Source organism: Salvia miltiorrhiza, chromosome 7, assembly GCF_028751815.1.
Source record: "Salvia miltiorrhiza cultivar Shanhuang (shh) chromosome 7, IMPLAD_Smil_shh, whole genome shotgun sequence".
NCBI lineage: Eukaryota > Viridiplantae > Streptophyta > Magnoliopsida > Lamiales > Lamiaceae > Salvia > Salvia miltiorrhiza.
In genome coordinates this window covers 26,727,514-26,746,551 of record NC_080393.1, presented here as the reverse complement: position 1 = coordinate 26,746,551, position 19,038 = coordinate 26,727,514, and the positions used below count along the sequence as shown (strand labels likewise).

Here is a 19,038-nt window from a genome sequence, read left to right as displayed (position 1 = left end):
GTTCCTCAAGTTCTTATATGCTGTCACTGACTTGCGATTTTTATTTTGTTTCTTAATTAAATACCACCCTTACATGTGATTTTGAAGCTTATTTCTAATGCTTCTGTTAGCACATCTCTTTCCAGCATGATGCATGCATGCTCATTAATCGATTCTTTGCACATTTTCCCTCCTAAATTCACATATTGTCTACTGCAGATTACTTCTACTCTAACATTCGCATCATCGGAAATGATCTTGATAAATGTAATCTGAACCACTGCACAAGATTCATGTCAGCTACAGCCATGGCTTTCGTTTCTGCTCTGGCTTCTCGATAGATAGCACTAGAGTGCAGTGCCTTAGTTGAAGTAGGCTTAAAGTCTGCCATTTTTCTTGTTCTTGAGCTGCAATTGTAAATTGTTGTTGATTAGTGAAGTTGAGAGGCAGTTAGATCGAACCACGTAAATCTTGTCTCTTTAGATTTGATCATTGCATTTCTTAATTTTTCAGATTTGGTTTTCTGTTTTGAGCTTCGATTCACAACAATATGTAATGTTGAACATACAGAACACAGATTTTTGTCCAGCAGATACATTTTCTATTCACTAGAACACAATGCGAGCAAGCACTGCTGCTGCTGCCTCAAGGTTTTTACTTCTCCAAATGCACATAGAGAATGGTTAGTGTAGCGATTTCCTCCAACGATGTGACTGACAATTTTTTGAAAAGAAAATGTTAAATCGTAGAAAAGCTCAAGTGTTTGTGTCAAGTTCGAGTACCTTGTGCATCTTAAATACGCAATGGAATGTATTTATAGAATCTGGCACTGTAGAAAATACCACATTTTCTGCTAGCATAAAAGATCTGATTTGTTTTCTGAGTTGATATTATTCTACACCATTACATTAGACAATCATTTTTCGATTTTCCATTATAGAACCTACTTATTTCTCAACACATGTGTTTTTTTTATATAATAAATTAACAATATTAAACAAAAAAATTTAAAGATCGCGTCACGGTAAACTCCAATTAAAGACCTTTGAACTCATATATATATATATATATTTGATGCAATTATAAGTAGCGGCTAAGAATGAGAGTATCTATAAATATATTCGAAGATTATAAGTACTGTTTTTTTTCTTCAAAATATTCAAACTATTAACTAAATTTATTTTTTTCCTCTCTCAATTCTGACGTGATTGGAAAACTTCATTCAAGTCAAAAGTTCAAGTAATTTGGGCATAGATAAGGGTAAAATTGTGCGATTTGCCTAACTTTTGATCTTCACTCAATTTTTGTTTTTGTTTTTTGAAGAACATTCTCACTGTTAAACCACCTACATTACTACTCTTTCAAAACAAAAAAACTACCTACTTTACTATTGTGCTGTGCACTCCTTTTTTTTTTTTTTTACTACTGTGCTCTCCTGAATGTAAAAAGAATAAATAATACTATATCTCAATTTTAATTTATACTAAGTAACAAATGAGATCAAATTAATTTAAAAACTACCTACTTTACTATTAATTATGTACGCATGACAAATTATCTGACATTAGTATAACTTTTTTTTTTTTTACATTATTTCATCATTTGAACAAAAACTTTAAAATTCTGTGACGCTAGCCTGCCCAAGTCAATCCACCGCGAATAAGTTTTAGTTAGTTAACCCTAAACTAAATTACTACTTTAAAATCTAAAAGAAGGGCGGTAGTTTTTCCGGCAATGCAGTGGACGGCCGCCGACAGCCTATGAGGCAAAAAATAGCACAGCTAGTAAAAGATGGACTCTACAGAGAAGCCATTGCGCTCTACGCGCATAACCACTCCGCCTCCATTCCGCCGACTAATTTCACCTTTCCCTACATCCTCAAAGCCTGCGCCGCGCTCAAAGCTGTTTCCGGCGCCCAAATGCTCCACGCACACCTCCTCAAATTTGGGTTTACGAATAAGCATACCACTACCGATCTCACCAACACGTATATGAAACTCGGCTTAGTCGACAGTGCAGCCAAACTGTTCGACGAAATTCCTCATCCAAGTATATCTATTCTTAACGTTGTCATTTCCGGGTTTTTCCAAAATGGGCTCTCAGAAGAAGGTTTTAGAGTGTTTCGAGGATCTAGTTTACATAATCTTAAGATCGACTCTTTTACGGTAGCGAGCGTGTTGTCTGCTTGTGAGAATGCTGCGGATGGGATGCAATTGCATTGTTTAGCGGTCAAGGTTGGCGTAGAAAGCGATGATTATGCAGCAACATCGCTTATGACGATGTATTTAAATTGTGGGGAGTTGGGTTCTGCTTCGAGTTTGTTTCAGTGGATTGAGAAGAAAGGCGTGGTCTTCTACAATGCTTATATATCAGGTCTTGCGCAGAAAGGGTTTGTGGAAATGGTGTTGCGCGTATTTAAGGAAATGGTGTTGTTATCTGAGAAACTTACCGTGGCAACCATGGTTTCTGTGCTGTCTGCTTGTGGAACTGGTAGGTGTGTAAGATTTGGTAGGCAGCTTCATGGGCTTATAGTGAAAGTTGGATTAGAATTCGACACGAACGTTGGGACTGGCCTTGTCGATATGTATTCAAAATGCAGTTCTTGGCAATGTGCCTATAGTGTATTTAGGGACATGGGTGGTAACAGAAATTTGGTAACATGGAATTCGATGATAGCTGGAATGATGCTAAATGGTCGATGTGAGCATGCTGTAGATCTTTTTTCTAAATTAGAGAGTGAAGGAGGGTTGAAAGCTGACTCTGCAACATGGAATTCCATGATCAGCGGTTTCACTCAACTAGGAAAAGCTGATGTTGCTTTTGTCTTGTTCAGAAAAATGCTATCTTGCGGTGTAATACCTAGTGTGCGATGTATCACTAGCTTGTTAGCAGCTTGTTCGTGTCTGTCGATGCAAAGCTATGGAAAGGAGATTCATGCGTTTGCTGCCAGAAGGAAAATCGTTGATGATGCATTCTTGGCTACTGCAGTCATTGACATGTATATGAAGTGTGGACAACCTGCTTTAGCCTGCAATGTTTTTAATCAGTTTCATATAAAGCCAAACGATCCGGCATTCTGGAATGCCATGATTTCTGGGTATGGAAAACATGGGCAGAGTGAAGCTGCATTTGATGTTTTTGATCAAATGGTTGAGCAAGATGTTGAGCCAAATTTAGTTACTCTGAGTTGCCTTTTGTCTGTGTGCAGCCACAGTGGCCATGTCCAGAAGGGATTCCAGATTTTCAGATTATTTACTGTAGGATATGGTCTCAATCCAACTCCAATGCATATGAGTGTCTTGATCAATCTCCTTAGTCGTTCTGGGATGCTGGATGAAGCCTTGGAACTCCTAAAAGCAACAAATGAAACTTGTGCTACGCTTTCAGCTTCTCTGCTTGGCACTTCGGAGCATTATATGGATTACAGGTTAAGAGAAAAGATGGCTCAGAGACTTTTAGATTTAGCGCCTGAAAACCCGATTCCTTTTGTGGTTTTGTCCAATATATACGCCAGGCAAGATAAGTGGAAAGATGTCCACAAGATTAGAAAGTTGATGGACAAGAAGGGACTGAGAAAACTCCCTGGTCTTAGTTCAGTTGCAAGCGCCTAAAAAGGAATTACATGACATTTGACTCCCAGAACTCAACTTATACACATTCTTGGCTTACATTCATTGTGGTCAAATTAACTTGCTGACTCGTTGGCTGTTTGGGAGAGAAGTATGGCGATTCGTTGATGTGAGATATGCATTCAGCCTAAATACAACCAGATAGGTTGTATGAACTTCTGTGGAGCACGGCTAGCATGCTGCAAGGCATTGTATTCTCCTTTCTTGTCATGAATGAGAGTGTGATCATTGATCTGTGAGGCAATAAAGTTGGTTCAATTCACTGCAGTTATGGATCATTTTGTTGGTGAAGGTTGAAGAAACAAGGTCGTTTCTGTTGCAACGTACATGGCAAGAAAAGCTTAATCTTGTGCAGGACCAGTATTTCTATGCTTCATCTGAATTTTGTGCAAGAGTTGAGATTTCAGTAGCTGGATACCTAAACTCTCACATGCTTATATATGTTGCTGAGGCATCTAATCACTCAAATCTTGTAGCTCTTCAAAACTGCTCACAAAGTTGAAGATTGAGACTCAGCTGATGTGTTGTGCCATCTCACAAACACTCAGCTTCTGAATTAGTCACCTGTAAAACTACCTCCATTTTTTTCCCTTTTGATAATTTACACTGCGTTGTGGTCCAGTTATTAATTTTCATGTGATTTTACGAAATTTTGTATGCTTAATTATCTAACGTTGAACAGCACATGAAAAAATGTATACTCCCTCCGTCCACCAATTCGTGTATTAGGGGAAGGGAACACAAGTTTTAAGAAAAAGTGTATTGTTTATTTGTTGAGTGGAGAAAAAGGCACAACTTTTAAGAAAAAGTGATTTATTTGTTAAGAAAATAATTACTAAAAATGGATAAGACACAAATTAGTGGACGGACCAAAATGACAAATTAGGACACGAATTAGTGAACAAGGGAGTACGACGCAACATGGGACAAATAAAAATTGCTAGCTAATTGCCAAATAATTTGTCGCTTTGTATCCTCAAAATTAAGATCTCTTCAATCCCACCATTTAATGTGGTATAGATCAAGTAAAACTAACTTAAATGATTAAAATAATCAAGGATTTTAGGATATTCTAAAGTTCCAATTCATCTACATAAATATCCTTTTAGATTAGCCTTACTATTTTTATCTATTAAGACTAATCTTTAAAAATTAAAACACCTCATTTGAGCTTTAGGTTGAATGAATTTAGATTAGTTCAATCATGTTGCATGTTTATGATAATATGAACTAAATTTTGTATATGTGCCGCCAGTGGAGAGAGGCAGGTTGTATGTTTAACTAGGTGTTGAGCATGTTTATTTATTTTAAAGTATAGCATATGCTAGAAACTGTCGATAGGAAAGAGGTAATAAAGATGCATGATCCTTTTTAGGGTTAATTGCACCAAAATACACGAACTTCAGTCATTTTTTCATTATGTACATGAACTTTGAAAGTTACAATTTCAATCTTGAACTTTGTAAGTGTTTCAATTTTTCCTTAAAATTGAATTCCGGTAGCCTAAAAGCTAACATATCCTTGTAGATACCACGCGTATGTAACACATGTCAAATGTTAATAGTTAAATCGACGTGGCAATACAAAACGACATCGTTTATCTCATATCTCTCTATTTTTGAGAACTGAGTCTCCTTTCCCTCCCACAGTCCCCATTTAGATTTAGAGAGAGAAACAATGGACTGCTTCACTTTTACTTTTCGCTTCTTTTCTTGTATAATAATGAACACATACAGTAGCAGCAGCAACAACTCATCCCAACCCCTTCTTATCACCTCATCATTAATGGCTACGAGCAAACCATCGAGAAATCCTTGTTCGATATGCCATCTACTGCGAAGAAGAGAAATGGGGAGACGTCGACGGTGAAGACGAAGACGACCACAGTCAAATCACCTCCACAAATCTCTTTCTCTCCCCATTGCTTATGCTGGAGCAAGACCTCTTCTAGGACGACAACGAGCTCCAGTTCCTTTTCTCCAAGGAGAAAGAAACCAGCCCCAACTTCAACCACCAAGCCGCATTCTCTCTCTCTACCCAGAAAGGAATCCGTCGACTGGATTCTCAAAATCAACGCTCATTACGGCTTCTCCGCCCTTACTGCCATCATCGCCATGAATTACCTCAACCGTTTTCTCTGCAGCGTCAGCGTTCCCAAGGAGAAGCCATGGATGATGCAGCTCGTCATTGTCACCTGTCTCTAAATGGGGACTGTGGGAGGGAGGAAAGGCAGTGTTTTGCGAGGATTTGTTGTTCAATTCGTGTAGCAGAGTGAGAATGCGAGGAGGGCCGGGAGATGTGGATGAAATAAATTGTGATTGTTTGATGTTCAATTGTTGTTCAATTCGTGAAGCAAAGTTTGAAATTTAAACCTAAATTGGTCAATTGAAACAAAACGACGTCGTTTATCCCTAAAAAAAACATTGTTTCATGTGCCGAACGGTGAAATAAGTGGCACACTTCCGGCTGTCACATAGGATCCACATCAGCATGAAATTAGGGGAAATTCAATTTTAAGGAAAAATTGAAATACTTGCAAAGTTTATGATTAAAATTGTAAATTTCATAGTTCATGTACATAATGAAAAAGTGACTAAAGTTCGTGTATTTTGATGCAATTAACCTTTTTTTATATATATCAAGTTCATTATGTATATACAATGATAATGGAGGATGGGTCGTCAGTGGTAAAGAGGCGGAGGTGACGGTAATGACTGCATACTGCTATAGTTTTATGTTTGTGCGTACCAATATTTAGGAACAGAGCTACGACGGAATATATAATTAATTAAATTACTAATTACACTGATAGAATAATGATGGAAAAAATTGAAATTTAATAAAAATATTTACAAATTAACGATACATCGACGCCTCCCATAAATAAATTCTAAATTTTATTAATTGCTTATTATAACGAACTAACGACATAACTAATTTAAAAAGTAATTAATGATTGTTGTCTCCCCATCTAGATTGCACGGGTGCGAGGGGGCGGGTGCGGGAGCGATACGATTCGGGTGCAGGGATACGGATTTTTAAAAATTATAGGGTGCGATTCGTGAAGGATACGTCTATTATATTATATATTTTTATTATATATAACCAATCAAATATATATATACATATATATATATATAAATTTGTAATAAGAAGGTGCTTAAATCCTCATTTTCATTTAATCTCATTTATACGATTCTATTTTAAATTTTTAAAAAAAAAGAAACAAAAATTTAAATAAAAATACTTTAAAAATCAAAACCAAAAAAAAAATTAAAACCCTACCTACCCCACCCCCACTCAGCCGACAAACTCTCTCTCTCCCTCCCCCCTTCTTTCTTTTTCTTCTTTCTTCCTTACCCAACCCCACCGACTCCCCCACCCCCCTCTTTTCTTTCTTTTTCTTCCTTCTTTCTCTTCCAGGCGCTCCACCGACTCCCTCCCCCCCCCTTTTTCTTTCCCCAATCACGGTGGATGAGCTGGGGCAGGCGCTCCACCGCTCCCTCGACGACTTCCAGGCGCTCCAACTCCGGGCTGAGCTTCGACGACTTCCAGACGCTCCCTCGACGAAGTCCATCTCCAGACGCCGCCGCGCTCAACCTCCATCTTCAGACGCAGTCGCGCTCCCTCGCCACCGCCGGATTCGTGAGATTGGCGCACCGGATTCGCGCACCCACTTTTTTTTTTTTTTTTTTTTTTGAGGGATTCGCCATGTGGCGAATCCCGTGCGTATCCCACACGAATCGCACCCTTGAGCGAATCGGATACTGCAATGTGGTGATTTCCGGCGAATCCGTGCATTATAGCTCCCCATTGTTTATTAACGACAGACCTCGGCGCCGTCGTGACTTTTAAGGACGCTTCATTCTGTCGTCCTTTCCGAACAAAGAAATATTTACGTCGCGAATGAACAAGATGAAGCGATTATATGACGCCATTTTAAATTAAGGGGTTTTTGCAAATAAAATCACGAACAATTTTGAATTTGCAATTTTAACGCGACTTTTAAAGTGTGGCGAATTAAATCATAACCTTTTCAATTTTTGCAATTTCGTCCCCTCAATTTTTCCGGCCACCGGAGTGATGAGTTGGAGCTTATGTGGATTATTTTTTTTCCACGTAATTAATTTCTGACTAAGATTAAATTGTTGACTAAGATTAAAATAAAATCGAAACCTAATTCTTTTATTTTTCTTCTTTTTCGTCGAACTTATTTCAGTATCCCCCATTTTCCTTAAACTAGTACGCCCTCCCGTGCGATGCACGGCCACGATATATTTATTTATTTTTAAAATTTGAAATTATGTAAAAATATTACTCCCTCCGTCCACGAAAAAGAGTCCTGTTTCCCCTCTTTTTTTTGTCCACAAAAAAGAGTCCTGTTTCACTTTTTGTACAATTATACCCTTCATGGGCTTCAATATTTACTTTACTTTGCCATTAATACATCTACCTCAATAACTAAAAATAATTCACTTAATTCCTTAATTAACACTAATCCTAAATTCCTTTATGTAAACCCACGCATACACTCACAAAACACACACGACACACACAGATGCAGCGGCGCCACCTCCCCCCTCCTTCCTCACCGGCATCGCCGGCTCTCCGGGAACCACCACCGGTGCACCTCCCTTCTCTCACCTCTCGCCTCACGCCCTCTCTCTTCTCAAACTCTCACGCACCCTTCAACCCAAACGCCGCGCCGCCTTCATCTACTGCCGGCGAAGGTGACAGCAGCGAGGGCTGCGACCGCCGCGGTTCCCTCTCCGGCGAAGACGCGCTAGAGCGCCGCTCTCCTGGATTTATCTCTCTCTCTCACCACTCAGCCCTAAATCCCCAAAATCCAGAATCTACCCTAAATCCCCTAACTTCATCTCTCTCTCTCACCGCTCCCCTGAGCGCCACGACCGGAAGGCCACCGCCGCAGATCCCAGTCACTTCTCCGTTCACGGCCGGACAGCCGCCGCCGAGCCCAGTCTCTTCCCCGGCGAGGAACGCTGCCGCTGACCGCCTCTCTCTGCGTCGCCCTTCATCCCTCGCTCTCTCTATTTCTCAGGTAACAACGACAACCCCTCCAATTTGTTGTTGAATTTGTTTGAATTTATTTTGAATATCCAAAAAGTTGTTGAATTTGCTGGAATTGAATTTGCTGTAGAGAGTTTGAATTTGTTGCTGTAATTTCCTAAATTTGTAGGTGGAATTGATTTGTTGAATTTGTTTGAATTTGTTGTTGGGATTTTGATTTGGATTCAGGGGAACCGCTGCCACCGGGCCGACTATGAACGGTGGGTCAAAGAGAGGGAGGGAGAAGAAGATCGTGGAGGTTCCAGATCGCCGATGGCAACGGCCCCCTTGGAGTTCCGGCTGAAAATCGTGGTGGTTGGCTGCTGAATTTATGTTTAAATTTGCCTATAATCTTTGGGGATGAAATCTGAAATTTGAATGAGAAATGAAAATTGCACTTGATTAGCTTTTTGTTTTTCTTAAATTTGAATTCGGTGCATTGTTTTACAGTGTATGATTGAATTTTTGATTTTAAATGTATTCAATTTTGTTTCTTAAATTTGAGTTTGTTTGAATCTGAAATTTTAGTGCACCTTAATTAAATCTTCACTTTCAGGAACATAAAGCAATTAATTAAGTTTAGAAGTTAATAAAGGATTAAGTATTTAAAATTGTTATTAACACTACCCCTATAAATTTACTTCTCTCTCCACTTATACCTACTTTAACAACTTTCTTAAAACCCGTGCCGAGTCCCAAATGGGACTCTTTTTCATGGACGGAGGGAGTATTATTTATGAATCAAATTAATTAATAACAAAAAATATATTAATTTAAATATTAGTATTTGATTTAAAATTGTGTATAGTAATAATTTTATCAACTTAATGAGTAGGAGTATAATATTAAGTTCAATGAATATTGTATAATAATAATTAAATTACCGAAATTTTTTTGTTATTGATTATTATTTTATATTAAAATTAAAATTAATAAATACTTTTTTAATATTGTCTAGATATTTGTTGATAATTGTGCATTATATTTTTTAATTAATATTTTTAATTTAAATATTTTTATGTATGCTTTGATAAAATAATTCAACAAATAAATATTATATTTTTTTAATTAAAAGATAAGAGAAGATATATAAATTTTGTAGGAGAAAGAGATACAAATAGAAATAATATAATAACAAAATAAGGAGAAAGAGAAAAAAATAATGAATATTGTAAAAGAGATAGGAGAGAGAAAAATAATCACTTTAAAATTTTAAATTATAATAAATTATTTATTTCAAATTCATATTTAATGAATTTTAAATCAAATTGAAGATCTTGTCATGATCTTTAACTTAAGATAGACATCAAATATATTTTTATAAAAGACGAAAAAGAAGTAAAATAAAATAATTAGGTTTTGATTTCGTTTTAATCTTAGTCAGCAATTTAATCTTAGTTAGGAATTAATTACGTGGAAAAAAAAATAATCCACATAAACTCCAACTATCACTCCGATGACCGGAAAAAATTGAGAAGATGAAATTGCAAAAATTGAAAAAGTTATGATTTAATTCGCCGCACTTCAAAAGTCACGTTAAAATTGCAAATTTAAAATTGTTCGTGATTTTATTTGCAAAAAGTGCTTAAATTAATTGATCACAAAAAAGTTAGGTTTTAACGGTGGATTCATTTGAGGATGCATACCAAAACGCGTATTCCTTATTTACAGTATATATGACCACGCGCCAGAAATCCCAAAATAAAAGAAAATCCTGTGGATCGATCATAACTTCATCTGTTCTCCCTCATCTGCCACTGACATAGCTCGGGATTTCGATTCCCCCATTTGCAACGGAGCAAAATTTGCCTGTTGGGAATTCACTGGTTGACCAAATCTGTTCATGAAGCTTGCTGCACAACCAGCACTACTCGTTGACGCCTGCGCAAAATTCAGATGCTGAAAATTCATCCCACCATTATTATTATTATTCCCAACAATTGATGTGAAGGCAGCAGCTAACGCCGATTGGAAGTTGGGATCGTGGGCGATCGCCGCAGCAATCTTCTGATCATTCTGGGTGCCGGAAAACAAGGGGGGCTGGGAATAAGGCGGCGCCGTGGCGTTGTTTATGGCGGGAAAATTGGATGAGAAGTTAAATGAAGTTGGGGAAGAACGTGTGTTGGAAAATAGGGTTGTTGATTTTGGTGCGGTGAGGTCGAGGATGACTGTGGGGTGCGATTGCGATGAGGAGATGGTGGCGCGAGGGAAGTTGTATCCGAATGGAGTGGAGCCGCAGCTGAGCATGGTGGCGGCTGAGGAGGTGGCGGAGGCCATGGGGGCGGCCGAGGCCGGGAGAGGGTGGTTGTGAGTTCCTTCATAGGTGGTGATCAATATGCTCATGTCATCTATACATCTTTGCACCTGCAACCAACAACTAGCCACTTTAAGATGAGACCATTAATTGTAATTAATTAATTGAATTCTACTAATTAATCGCAATTCAAACCTGTTTTCTGACAGGGCAGGACGAGGAGACAGTGCAGCGGTAATAAGCCCTGGGGCATGGATTCCCTTTTGCTATTTTCTGTCCATATTTCCTCCATTGGCATCCATCATGCATCTAATATAATTAATTAAGGAATTAATCCACAGTGAGAGAGTTATTTAGACTAATGCATTATTGATACAGAATACAAACAAATTCTAATGTATATACCGTTTGAGTGTTGCAAAGAGCTCTTACAGAAACCCTAGGTTTCTTCAAAGGGTTGTGCTGCAAAATCTCATCTTCTCCGTTACTCCTTGAATGTTTGGGAGACGATCGCACGTCGCTGCTCCCTTCTTCCTTGGATTCATCTAAGCTGTTTTCACTTCTCAGATTTCTAGAATTGAGGCCTAGTTCAAGTTTATCATTTTCAAGGTTGATCTTCTTCCTCGAAGATCTCCCCAGACTCAGACAAACCAACTCGGATTCATCGTCGTCGGAGGAGGCAGCCAAGGAACCCAGATTCGTTGATTTCTTGGATTCATCTTCTTGAGTTATGCCGTTTAACTGTTTTTTTAGAGAATTGTAGTCTTTCATAACCTGTGACAATCTGAGTTTTAATATCTCGTTTTCTTCTCTAACTTCTTCCATCTTCAATTTGGCTCTTGTCATATTTACCTCCTGCATGCACACACACACATATAATTAATTCTTTGATTAATATTATTACCAACTCATGTCTTGTGTTTAATTTTTATTTTCGCATTACTCCTATTTATTGTGTGTAATATTGCATGCACATTTACATGTACGTTACCGAATAAGAGATACAACAGATATAATAATGGAAAATTTCAACTAATACTTCTTCCGTCTCACAAAAACATGAACATTTGTAAGACGCACGAGTTTAAGAAATATTAGATAAAAGTATATTGTGAGTGGAGAATGGGTCTCACTTTATGTACAGATAAAAAAGTAAATGGATTGTGGTGGGATATATATATATATTGTACAAATATAGAAATGTTCATGTTTTTGTGAGACACCTCAAAATGACAAAAAATTCATGGTTTTGTGCGACGGAGGGAATATAACTTATACGATGATTTATTAAAAAAAAAGAAAAAAAGAGGTTTCTTGCCGCCTATATATGTAAAGATAATTATAAATTGCACCTAGCTAGCTAGCAAGCTAGGTCTAATCTACCTGATTAATTTTTAGCGGATCTAGTGACCATACATATGTTGACTAGTTGAATCTAATTTTTCTACTTCTCCCCTTTCATGCTCAGATTTGGTTCCATTTAAATTGCATTTTATCAAAATAAATATAAGATTTGGTAGTTACTAAGTTGAGACAACTACTGCATGCATTAATTTACTTTTATCTTCCTGTTTTTTGGGATTGGAACGAGATCCAGTGTTACACACATGGTGTCTCAAACTACATAATTTTAATTTAATTACAACTTAAAAATATATTCATTTATCTCTACCCAAATTGAATGCGAGTTTGACCAGATCTATGCGATAGTAGTATCTATATATATTTGACAAGGGAGCTGCGGTTCAAGAATTTACATTATTTGACGATGGTGAAAACTCAGAAAAGGGGGAGATTTTTTGCAAGAGCTTATAATGATTTGTATATACACATATATTTAATCAATCCTTTACTTATCCAGTGATCTTCTTTGTAGCTTGTGAATGTGATGATATCCTAAACTAAACAACATGGCAACTAACTTTCTCCGTTTTAGAACACGATAATTAAAATGAAAAATAAAATAGCACAATATTCAGAGATGTGCTAAATAAGTTAAAAATTATACAATCAATTAATTGTGCGATAAAAGTGAGTAAAAAAAAATACCTGGATCGATAATGTTTCTGTATTTAGGGTTTCTTCGACTTTGTCATGAGTTGAAGACATATTCCTGGAAGTCATGCTTCTACCTATGAAAACTTGCTTTATCTGAATTTTTGTTTGCCCCAAACTTGGTCCGATTAGCTCTGCTATTTATAGAGAAGCCCAAAGTTTTGACTTTATATTAAAAACTATGCATTGAGGCCACAAAATCAAGGTGTAGAGCCGACCTTTTCCATGTTACGTAATTAAATGTCAACTGTCAAGAGTGTCAACTCTCCTCCAAATTGATAGATGTTAGTCAACTGCAGAAATAAGTTTTATTTTACATTTTATATGGTTTCTGGATTATTATTACACGGTGGAAACTGGAAATAAATTGAATTTGACAAGGAAGCAGAAAATTTCAATGAACTGAGTCCGCCGCCAGCCTACCAATTACGGCGTATGACCACCGCCATGTTGCCGCAGTTCTATGTTTGACCCTTTGACTGTTTATATACGACCCTCAATTAATGTCCAATTAGAATTAGTTCATCAATTTCATTTTCATTAATTAATCTAAGGGTTTGAATCCCATCAAAACACTTTAGTTTCAAGTACGCCACAAAATATCCTTATAATTAAGAGTAAACATGTGAGATAGTCATATTGAGCAATGAAATTTAATATTTGGCCATTCATACAAATTTTGACAATTTTTTACGTTTTAAGACTATTTTACTCTTAATTAGGCGGACTGAGTTAGGATTACGCGTGTGGATTGAACTTCGGATCGGATTGGACTCGCGGATTATGATGGCACAATTAGCAATATTAGTGCCAATTGTGCTTGTGCCAGCTGACTTTCCCACGACCGCTGACAATTGGTACAAATTAATGGCATTATTAATGTCAATTGTGTCGTTCATTAGGTACACTTGACACACAATTAGTGTCAATTGTGCCAAGAAAAAGGGCACGGCCGCGAAGAGAGGCGTGACTGCTGACTTTCCCACGGCCGCTGGCAGTTGGTACAAATGACATTATTAGTATCAATTATGTCATTCATTAGTACACTTAGCACAATTAGTGACAATGAGCGAGGGAGAGAAAAGGCGCGCATGCAAGGGTATTTTGGACTGAAATTATAAAAAAATGACCATAATTCATGGTTTTTAGATAGGTGACGAAAAATTGAGTTTCATTATTCAATATGGCTATATGAGTACATATTCTCTATAATTAATCTATTTGTGAAAATAAAGAATTAGATTACGACATAAAAGAATCTCATGGTAGAAACTCTCTTCCTATATTTAGCCATTTCAAGCTCACCATCAATATTTTTTTTTTTTTTGAGAATTACAAGAATTATCTATTATATAATCAAATAACCAATTCACATGTATGCATGATCTCTACACCACACAAAGGTGAGAAAACTATCTGCACGCAGACGGAACCACTACCCACATAAAAATGAAAAAAACTACACAAATGTGAAAAAACTACCCTCACGCAGGCGGGACCATTACCACATAAAGGTGAGAAAATTGTTCACATGCAAGGTGAAATTGAACCCAATACCTATCACAAATGAGAGTCTTTAAAAGATACCATGAATAATTTAAAGACACCTCATTTGCATAGCAGCCGCTAGTAATTTTAAATAATTGAAACCTAATGAAACGCTCATATATCTAAAATAACATTGACAAATGTAATACTTGGTGGAAAAAAAAATTAAAAACCGATGCCAATCATAAATCTCAACAACGTATTTGAGACATTAATAAAAAATCTAGCCATTATGAAATGGTCACAACATACAATCAAACAAGTTCCTAGTCAACTTTCCATAGCAACAATACTAGATGAGCAGCAAAAACACAGAAACTATGTAAATTAAACTCAAAATTAAGCCATGCATGAAACCACCCCATCTAACGAGCTTCGGAAAGATCTAGAACATCGATATGCGCTCCGGGCTTACTCCCTGCTTTTCAGGAGCCTGCATTCAAACATGTGCAGATTCAGCTTAAAATAAGTCTTCAGAGATCTCAAATTCTGCACTGCTATTTGAATATGCACACAATTTGCCAGTCATTGACTATAATACCAACTTGTCACATTTCTTAAGCATTATGGCAGAAAAATAGAGTTAAATATACAGAATAAGATCACCAACTCATCAATCAAACAACTACTTAGGATTGACAGCTTTAATAAAGTACATTTCCAACTGTATTTAAATATAAATCACTGGATTCTTTAGTAGATGAAAGCAACTAGTTGCTAATATATTGAAACAGGTCAATGGATGCAGATTTAAGTACAAGTACAGACTACTATAAGGCGCTGCTGCTGCCCATTTAAAATTGGTTTGACCCGAGAATGTACTTAAGGAACCTAAACGACGACTTGATGAATGTGATTGGATATGTTTATTAAATTATCACCTACTTGTGCTGCATGACTTCAGTCCGATTATTTATACACTGATTTCCAACTATTAAGACAGATATTCATGCATAACATGTGATGAAACTAATCCCACCAGCCACCTTCCTACAAGTCAACGAAAATATTTAATCAAGGCTAATTGAGCAATAGATTAATGCACAGAAATCAATTGAAAACTAATGCTTGTCCTTTCCTATAGAGAATTGTAGAACTAAATGTTTCCTTGTCTCTTAAGAAATCGTAGAACTAGCAACTAAAGGGCAATTTGAAGAGATTAAATATGCTTGATTAAAGCAGCATAAGCAGACATCAATTCTGGAACATGAAGGTTCAACACATATGATAAGCTCGATGCCAACTTGGTTCTTAACATACTGTTCCTGGCACTTTCATGAAACTTGATAAAAGAATATAATTATATAAATTTCAATAAGGTATAATTATTTAGTCAATTGCTGATACTTATAGGTAGACAAGTAGACCTAAAAACACAATTTCTAACGAACTTTTGATGAAGTCTAACCTGCTCCTGGTGAAGACTCTTTAATATTTTACATAAATAAAGAGACAGAAGTTTTCATGACAACCTAATGACAGTGGAGGAGAAGGATGGATGCTGACTTATATTTAGGTTAATATCGAGACCAAAACATTATTAGTAGTATTATTGGAAATTTTATTAATAACTGATGTCTTCAATGATCGACCAGTCTCATGATAAATTCATCCAAACTGTGAGAAACATTATTATCTGCCCCATTAGTGAAGTAATGCGCTAGATCTTAACTATACACTGTTTCTCCAAGCTAAGTTTTCTGATTAGTTGAAACTAATCACTTTCTGCGTAAGCAACTAAAGCAGCTAACTTGATTGACTAAAACCATATGACATAACTCCAACTTCAAAAAGTCATCCAAAATTGTGTCTTATGGAGTATTAAAGGATATATTCCATCATTAAACCTTGACTTCTTAACTGTATTCCATGATCACTACGTATATAGCAATTAATACTACTCATCCAGAGATGATATGAGATGGAAATCTTGATAATCTGTCAACTTCAACCATTTTAATTTTTTTTAAGACATAAGAAAATCTTTGAATATATATAAGAAGGTGGGACTTATATACAGTAACATTTAGACCACATTTTTTATATCTTGTTTGTTTTGGATGATAATATGTTTATCCACTCTTTATAAGGTGGTATAAAATTATAATACTCTCCCTTAGGTATAAAATTATACCTTGCCCAAGGGAAAAGGTGTTGCCCGGAATTTTATACGGCCTGCCAGAACTTGTATTATATCAAAGCAAACGAGGTATAAGATGGTATATGGAGCTTATCCCTTCCTTATACCTCAAAGCAAACACACCCAAAGTGTTAGTACATTGATGCTTCTTGCTCCCAATAACAAGGAGTAATAGATTTACATGAAGAGAGCAACTGTCATAAAAAAAAACAGAGAGCATACACCAAGCAAGCAAATAAAATCAGGAGAATATATAAGCATTCTTAGGAAGAAAGATAAATCGGTGTCTTACCTAGGAAACCTCAAAAATCTTTATGCTACCTTGTCCATTCAAAGTCTGAAGATCTAGGATTAGTGCTGTTTAGACGATTTGCATCTTCAGGTTTTATGGAGTTCGCAAAGGTATGCCAGCCCAATAGATATGGTAGAACAAACTGCAGAGAAGTATGAAAACATAATTTGAAGGCCACTATTGAATCAGGATTTAGAAAGAAACTAGTATTTTATTATTATTCCTTCTCCGTCACTAGAAGAAACATAAATATTAAAACAAAACCTCACATTTGTTGATTGAATTGAATTGCAGCTTACATTAAAAGATGATACAAGAACAGCAAACTCTGCCTTTGTGATGGGGATATATATCTTCTCATCCACGTTTGTGATCTTGTTTTGAACACCTTTAAGTATCCAATAATCCAAGCATCAAAAAGATTAAAGCATTTACTGCCGTCAAAAAGCTGCAATTAAATCTTAAAGAGGCTTGAGGGGGTTACTTAGATTAAAGAAGTGGCCAGAACTATCAGGCAAAGGCTCCACCTTCAACACTTTCCTCACTCTGCCCTCATCGCTGCATGATACAAACTCGATTGTTTAAGAATAAAAATCCCTCCCATAGCTAGGGAAAAACTAAGACTATCCCACGTTCTGAACAATGATAGGATCTGCCAGCAAGCTCACTACAAGATATGAGAGTACCTCTTTCCTTTATTTGGGTCATGGAAAAATTCACAAGAGTTACTTGCACCAAGGCTGATTATGTGTCCAATTTCAGTAACTGATAATGAGAATACCTGGAGACACAATCAAATACGATATCAGGAGAAAAAGGATGTTGAGGGGGAATCACATGCCAAGCTCAATAGGAGGTGTAATTCCAGTTCCTATGATAAAAATGGATTGATATTGGAGGTAACTATCATATTCGTTTGCCTCAAAATGATGGCTTCGGGTGAGCCATGTTTTTGCAAATTCCATACCCTTTGAGAGTGACAATATCTTTATCAAGATCCAGAGCACTAATTCATAAAATCATGAATAAAGCAAAATAAAGATATACCTGTTTCCGACTCCAATCATATTGACGAACACCAGATGCAGGAGCAAACTGGAGCAGAACATAGCCCTCTTTTGACAGCTTAAACGCCCCAGACTGATCCACAAAACAAACATACAATCATCATTGTGAAATTCCATTCCCCAAGACCAACACAAATGCATTCTACAACAAACATACATCTAAAGGAGAGAACTCCGGGGGCCGAGGTTCCACTGTAAGAGCAGCTTTCCCTTTATATACAGAATACCCCACATAAACCCTCGGTGGAAATTGCCCTGCTATACAATGCAAACAATTGGAGATTAAATGCTTCCATTTCTGTTCGGACACTAATTCTCACTAAAATGTACGAAAACAGATTCATCAGACGCTAGAGATATACAGCTCCTTTAGAATCTTCTCATTTCAGAAATTACCCATAGGTTAACAAAAACTGGCAGCAAGACTATACTGCATTAAAATGTCTTTGATAATCCAAGAAGCAAAACTAGAGGAGAACTAACCAGGCTGCGAAGGGAAACGAGAGTCATAAGGGGTAAACTTCTGCTGCTCGTGATTTTGATCTTGAGGTGTCAAGTACTGATTTTTCACACACAATGATACATTTTTAGAGTGATATTGAAGTGGGCAGGGAAAAAGAGACGAATTTTTCTTTCTGGGGAACAGAATTGAGGTGGGTATAGCGGAATTAAAAGCGGACAATTTGTTGGGTTGTGGAATTGAAATCACCCCTCCTCCTCGCCCTGCACATACACTGTGGATTACCATACTGGGTTATCTTTTTTTTCTTTCTCTCAATTTCCTTGAGAGCTCGAATTCAGTTTGAGGGTTTATCAGAGGTTTTAGGGCGTAGGGAATAACGGATGTGCACAAGACTCAAGTAGGAACTGCCAATAATCCACGCAATCTTCAACTCAAGCATAACGAAAAAGTGGTTCTCAAAAAAAAAAAAAAAAACGCATAACGAAAAAGTAAATACTCATAAAATTAATTAATTAAAGTTCAATAGTAAAATCGTCAAATTTAA

The 19,038-nt window shown here is 36.8% G+C and overlaps 3 protein-coding genes across 7 annotated transcripts; 1 reads left to right on the top strand and 2 right to left on the bottom strand.

Moving 5' to 3' along the window:
* The first annotated feature begins 1,589 nt into the window (after nucleotides 1-1,589).
* Nucleotides 1,590-4,229, top strand: LOC130995739 (pentatricopeptide repeat-containing protein At2g02750). Its single transcript, XM_057921140.1, has one exon. The coding sequence runs from the start codon at nucleotides 1,740-1,742 to the stop codon at nucleotides 3,588-3,590; it is 1,851 nt and encodes a 616-aa protein (XP_057777123.1). The 5' UTR covers nucleotides 1,590-1,739; the 3' UTR covers nucleotides 3,591-4,229.
* A 6,055-nt stretch (nucleotides 4,230-10,284) lies between these two features.
* Nucleotides 10,285-13,106, bottom strand: LOC130995738 (WRKY transcription factor 72A-like). Its single transcript, XM_057921139.1, has 4 exons — nucleotides 12,979-13,106; nucleotides 11,335-11,784; nucleotides 11,125-11,238; nucleotides 10,285-11,039 (listed from the first exon to the last, which is right to left on the bottom strand). Exons 1-4 carry the CDS (start codon nucleotides 13,051-13,053, stop codon nucleotides 10,401-10,403), a joined length of 1,278 nt encoding a protein of 425 aa, XP_057777122.1. The 5' UTR covers nucleotides 13,054-13,106; the 3' UTR covers nucleotides 10,285-10,400.
* A 1,611-nt stretch (nucleotides 13,107-14,717) lies between these two features.
* Nucleotides 14,718-19,013, bottom strand: LOC130995737 (single-stranded DNA-binding protein WHY1, chloroplastic). 5 transcript variants are annotated; one of them, XR_009092257.1, is made up of 9 exons: nucleotides 18,515-19,013; nucleotides 18,189-18,286; nucleotides 18,012-18,104; nucleotides 17,651-17,745; nucleotides 17,449-17,522; nucleotides 17,264-17,352; nucleotides 16,965-17,106; nucleotides 16,667-16,772; nucleotides 14,718-14,965 (listed from the first exon to the last, which is right to left on the bottom strand). XR_009092257.1 is itself a non-coding variant. In XM_057921137.1 (8 exons), the coding sequence occupies exons 1-7, from the start codon at nucleotides 18,777-18,779 to the stop codon at nucleotides 16,990-16,992; spliced, it is 834 nt and encodes a 277-aa protein (XP_057777120.1). In that variant the 5' UTR covers nucleotides 18,780-19,013; the 3' UTR covers nucleotides 14,718-14,965; nucleotides 16,965-16,989. The 5 variants fall into 5 exon arrangements, 2 of the variants coding, with proteins under 2 accessions (XP_057777120.1, XP_057777121.1); XR_009092255.1 differs by having other exon boundaries at nucleotides 16,667-16,779; nucleotides 18,189-18,289; nucleotides 18,515-18,999; XR_009092256.1 differs by having other exon boundaries at nucleotides 18,189-18,289; nucleotides 18,515-18,999.
* Between the last annotated feature and the right edge of the window lie 25 nt (nucleotides 19,014-19,038).